Source organism: Asparagus officinalis, chromosome 1 (assembly GCF_001876935.1).
Source record: "Asparagus officinalis chromosome 1, Aspof.V1, whole genome shotgun sequence".
Classification (NCBI taxonomy): domain Eukaryota; kingdom Viridiplantae; phylum Streptophyta; class Magnoliopsida; order Asparagales; family Asparagaceae; genus Asparagus; species Asparagus officinalis.
The window spans coordinates 25,663,312-25,669,182 of record NC_033794.1 but is presented as its reverse complement, the minus strand read 5'-3'; the positions used below and the strand labels follow the sequence as shown (position 1 = coordinate 25,669,182).

The window sequence follows — 5,871 nt, the reverse complement described above, 5'->3', positions numbered from 1 at the left end:
AACCTCAGCCGCTCCAGATACATACTCCACCAACGTCCAACACCTGAACCGGGATAAGTCTCTTCCTCCATCGGAGGGGACTCCATCTAGGATCCATGCACGTGTAGTAGTACGATCGTGCGTTGTTACATGTCTTTGTCTTCTCTCTTCTTTTGCTTGAGCTTGACATTGAACTTCACAAACACAAGATCCTCTAACTTCTTCGACTCCAATTGGTTTCTCTTTTTCGTGTAAATCTTTAAAGAAGAAAAGAACAAATTAGTAAAGTCATAAATGAATAACTTCCTCTTATTAATTTTAGATATTTATGTAGTTTACCCCTCAAATGTGCTCTAGTTCTTCTCGCATCTGAAAGAACTACTAGTGAGATTAAGAACATTCATCGCCAAGTTTTGCAGAAAGGGACAATCACTGTCATATATATACCACCAACTAGCTGCAAACACATTGTCTTAGTTGAATTCATCAGTGTAAAAAATAACTTATGATTGATAATTTGATATATTCAAATTATAAACTAAATTTACCTAGGTTGAAGTTCACTTTCTACTTAGATTTCACTATCAAACTTCTACCAAATGAACTCTTATCCTCTCTATACTTCTCCATAAACTCCTTAGTAACCTCAGCTTGGTGTTCCTCATCGGGATAGAGCAGCTCCACCACATCTAGAAATTCCTCCTTCCCCTCCTTAGAGTTCTTAGCAACATCATCTCGAAAGAAGTAGTAAAGATTAAGGACATAAGCTGCCATATGCAAGGGTGTATATAATCGATCCTCAGACTTGGAACATATAATATCAATCACCGACTTGCATAGGCTCTCCTTCAAAACAAGCTTGATCTCCTCCTTTGTGTCTTCAAGCATCCACACAATAAATTTCATTGAGGGTCTATAGTCGCTATTGAGCACCCTTAACATGCTAAAAAGGGGAGCATAGATCTTCAATAGCTTGTTTACAGATTGCCACCAACTATCACACAGGATAATGGCCTACACTTTTTTACCCATTGCGGTTTTAGAATGCTTGCTTTTCCTCCATTCTTCATCATGAGTCTTAGCTTCAGCTTCTTCTCATGAACACTCCGCAGGGTCAAGAATGCAGTGTCAATACGAGTGACTCCGGGTCTAACAATCTCCCTCATCTCACACATGCGGCGCATTATGTTCAAGATCTTATGGTGGCTGTAGATGAAGATAGTAAGGGCCTTCACTTTTCAATAGTTGCTTTGAAGGTTGACAAATTTCCAATGCCCTCAAGCATTAGGTCAATAGTATGAGTTGCATAACTGGTCCAAAAGATACTCGGCTTCTTCTTCAATCTCTCCTTCATCGCCATATTTGCAGAAGCATTATCTGTGACGATCTGGATGACCTTTTGTGGTCCAATCTCCTCAATGCATGCATCCACTTGCTCAAAAATGTATTCCCCTGGGTGCGAGTCCTCGGAACACTCAATCAACTTGTAGAAAGCCTACCTAGCCTGCTGTGGATGCACAGATTTATGATCGATCACATTTTCCTATCTGACCAAGCATCTGTTATGATAGAACAACCACTCTTCCCCCACTCCTCATGCTCCTTAAATGTGTTCCTAGTCTCATTCACAGCGCCCCTCAACAACTGCTACTCAAGATATACATGTTAGGCGATCGGTAGGTTCGTCCATAATCCCCAATAGCACTGCACATCCGCATAAGGAGTCGGTAGATAAGGCATGAAAAGAAATGTTTTTCTCATATGCTCATCTAGCAACATGCTTGTGGACCCAATCTCTCTTCTCCTTCGTATAAGCTTTCTTCACTCCAGGCTAAATCATTTTTCCCTTCAGTCTCTTTGCTAGCTCGGGATCACTAGCAGTATAAGCATCCATTGGCCCAACGGTCGGCTCTCTACGCCTCTTTGAAGATTCATCCACTGTATGTATAGAAGAGACAATTTCCTCTCCTTCAATAGCCGTCGGATCCGACTTGTCGAACTGTGCTTCATCTTGCAACTCCATGATATGCATCTCCTTCAGTTTCTTTCTCCTGGAATTAGCATCCATAGCTTCTTAGACTTTTCTCCTATTAGCAACCGAAATCTTAGAGCACTTTACACAACTGTTTCCTCTGCCAACAAGATGTTGCTTCTATCTAAAGAACCCCTTTTTATTTTGTGCGAGCACGATTTACATTGCACCAAGCACAAATCAGTTGGATCCGGAAGAAACCCAAACTCCCAACTAATATCTCCTAAGTTTTTTTTAACTTTCACAGGGGCTTCCGCAAGAACAGAGGTGGAATCCGTAGATTTCTTAGGAGGAATATCTGACATTCTACATTACAACAATTCAACAAACAAATCATTCATAGATCAAATCATCAAATCATGACAAATAAAAGATTCAAATAAATCACATAACTTGATCTATTAAGTAATAAAATTAACTAAAATTGAACAAGATTAAACTAAAATTAACTAAATTTGAACAAGATTAAAGTAAAATTAACTAAATTGAATAAAATTAACTAAATTAAACTAAATTGAACAAAATTAACTATTTAAAGTTTAAAAACAATTATAAGTGCTAAAACAGTAAATAAGTTTAAAAACAGTTTAAAAATAAAAAAATAAAATTTTTACCTGTAAGGAGGACCGACGGCAGCAGGATATGCTCTGAGAGTTGGAGCTACTAGCGGCGTTGGAAGCTGGAGCGCTGGCGCCATTTGGAGCTGCCAACAACTGGGGAGTTGGGAGCTGCAGTAGCGGCAGCCATTGAGAGTTCAAGCGGCTTGGCGGCGGGAGAACAGGGAGCGGGAGGTGACGGGAGGAATGGGGAGGCAGCTGGCGGAGAGAGGGGGAGCCGAGTCAACGGGAGCTGAAAGAGAGGGGGGAGAGTCGGTGAGTTTGAAGAGGCGGTTGTTTGGAGTGGGACTATGGGAGAGAGTTTGAGAGAATTTAGGGTTAAGTTAATGGGTTCGAGTTTGGGTATGAACATGGGTTCCGGTTTTGGTAATGGGTCGGGTAAGGGGTTTTATTTTTTTTCATGTTTTAAAAGCTAGCTGCCGCCTAGGCAGGGCACTTTGGCCAGAATTAGGCGGGCATGTGTCCACCTACGCCTAGGGGGCTTTTTAGAGCACTGGACCGGCGATCAACTCATTTTAATCAATTTGTTGCATTAATTTTTATAAAGATCCGTTGTAAAGAAAGGTGACTGGTTAAATCTTATAGAGACTTATGGGAGAAAGGTGGTGGGTCAAATCTTAAAGAGACTTATGCACCCGTGTTGAATTTGATTTATGTCATGTATACTGAAACATGAATGTTTATCAAATTAAATTAGTATCAGAATCAAATTGATTAAACGAGACAAATCACTTGCTCAGTGTGCAGATCAGATCAACTCATTTGAATCAATTTGTCTCATTAATTTTGTAAAGATCCATTGTAAAGAAAGGTGACTGGTCAAATCTTAAAGAGACTTATCGACCCGTGTTGAATTTGATTTATGTCACGTATACTTCAGCATGAATGTTTATCGAGTTAAATTAGTATCTGAATCAAATTGATTAAATGAGACGAGTCACTTGAGATCAGTGTCTGATAATACAGGGACTAGCTCTCATTAAACCCTCTTATGTTGGACTGATGATTGACTTATAAGAATTAATTCATATTCCATTGTAAATAAAGGTGACTGGTCAAATCTTAAAGAGACTCATGGACCGTGTTGAATTTGATATGTCATGTATACTGAAACATGAATGTCATCAAATTTAAATATTATCAGAATCACATTGATTAAGTGAGATGCATCACACACTCAGTGAGCAGGTCATAGTCAGATAATACAAACAGAAGAAAGTGCTCTCATGGAGAAGACATCCATGACTTGCTTTGAACTTGTCCTCGTTCGGGGCTGGACAACAAATTCCTAATAACAGTTGCTATACACTGATCAATATATCAAAAGCCAGATGGATGGTGATTGCAGGGTTTGAATCCATACATTATCAAAACATTATCAATGTAGCCAAAATTTTACGCTCGGTTGATTTTATGTTTAGTAACAATTTACCTATTAGATATGTTGTCTGAGCACGATTTTTGCTTTAGAATTGCTATAGCTACTTGGGAAGTTACTACTACGTAGTGCATCCAAATGTCATGTGCTGTTTAGTATTTGGTGAATTTTCTAAAGTCCATTGTAGGGCTAATTTTTCTTTGCAGGAGTTTCATATGAAAAAGTAGTGAACTTTTCTTCTTCTTGTTATTTTTAATATTCATCTGGCCATGAAAGTTTTATGTTACTCTTTCAGTTAGAGTTTGAGTCTTTTGCTAAAATTAAGAGGGTAACTAGGACGAACTGATTTTTGGAGGTTATGCCTTTTGGTTGGATGATTCAACATTTCTTTGGTTTTAATATCTGTTGCTGCAATGTAAACTATCAGTGTAGATGTAATCTTGCCTTATTTATGATCAGTTTATTCAAGGAACAAAAAGGAGAACAAGGCAAAAAATATTAGGAGACAATTTATAGGAAAACTTGCCTAGAAACTGTATTGTTCTATCATGTAAACTGTAAAGCCATCATCTCTTTCATTGAAAGCATTATTTTGGAAATTTCCGATATGTGGATATATTACTATAATCTTGTGTTGGTGCTTTACTGATTTAATCTTCTGCAGTGCTATGATAGGTACTTGCAGCAGAATCTTCGAAGGGCTGCAAAATTGAGGGGCCATGCATTTTGGGCCAGGGGACCAGATAATGCTGGCTATTATAATTCCAGGCCACGTGAAACTGGGTTCTTCTGTGATCGTGGTGATTACGACAGCTACTATGGACGGTTCTTTCTTCGTTGGTATTCACAAACTCTTATAGACCATGCAAATCAAGTGTTATCACTCGCAAACCTTGCATTTGAAGGGACACAACTAGTTGTGAAGGTATGTAGGAGCAAGTTCCTTAATTTCTCCACAGGCTGCTTATTTCAAGTCCCTATTAGCTCTGAATTCAGCTACAAGGGTTTGCTTCAGAACTACATTAGATCAGTGCAGAATGCTGAAGAGTCTAATTATTCCATTGTTGAAGATATCATTATCCTTTTTTGGGGCAAATCATTTAGTTCATCATGTTTCTTGTTATATTTCCCCATTTCCTATGTCCAATGTTTAGTTGCTCTCTTCCTTGAGCCTCTGCTGGTTCAAATAGTAGAGGCCTCTAGCACACGGCAGCTGGAGCCTCTTATTACATTTGTGACAACCAGAAAAAGAATATGGGGGTGGGGGTCAGGGAGGGGAGGAGAAAAAATGGAAAAGAGACAAGAAAAACGGGGTGGTAGGGGGAAGAGTGAGATGGGTAGTTGGGAACGATAAGAAACCAAGGACCTTGGCTAGAAACATTTAATCATTTGCCTTACTCATTTTGTGGTGAGTTTCAATAGCTTTTGTTAAGAGGGGAGGGGAGCAGTTGGAAAGGTTATAATGCTAACCCCTCAATATTGTGCTTGATTACAATTTTTTGTTAGTAAGGGGAAGGGTTGGGAGGGCTAAAATGAAGCAAATTTCCTCACTTACTTTACCATCCTAGAGTGAGTGGATTCTGAGGGGAGGGATTCAGTTTTAAGTCATATTTTTTCTTAAATTCCAATATTATTCCCAGAGTTAAGTCATATTTGTCATGTAGTTTCAGTACTCTCCCTTTCCACCACTCCCTTGCTAAAATGAAGCAAATTTCCTCACTTACTTTACCATCCTAGAGTGAGTGGATTCTGAGGGGAGGGATTCAGTTTTAAGTCATATTTTTTCTTAAATTCCAATATTATTCCCAGAGTTAAGTCATATTTGTCATGTAGTTTCAGTACTCTCCCTTTCCACCACTCCCTTG

General features: G+C 39.0%; 1 protein-coding gene across 2 annotated transcripts in view; it reads left to right on the top strand.

Annotated features, from left to right (window-relative positions):
* The window catches only part of LOC109821725 (beta-amylase 8), a 20,851-nt gene that overhangs the window by 10,692 nt on the left and 4,288 nt on the right, over positions 1 to 5,871 (top strand). For both annotated transcript variants that reach the window (XM_020387891.1, XM_020387898.1), the window contains exon 6: positions 4,671 to 4,931. In XM_020387891.1, coding sequence (XP_020243480.1) covers positions 4,671 to 4,931 — 261 coding nt within the window. The remainder of the gene's footprint in view (positions 1 to 4,670; positions 4,932 to 5,871) is intronic.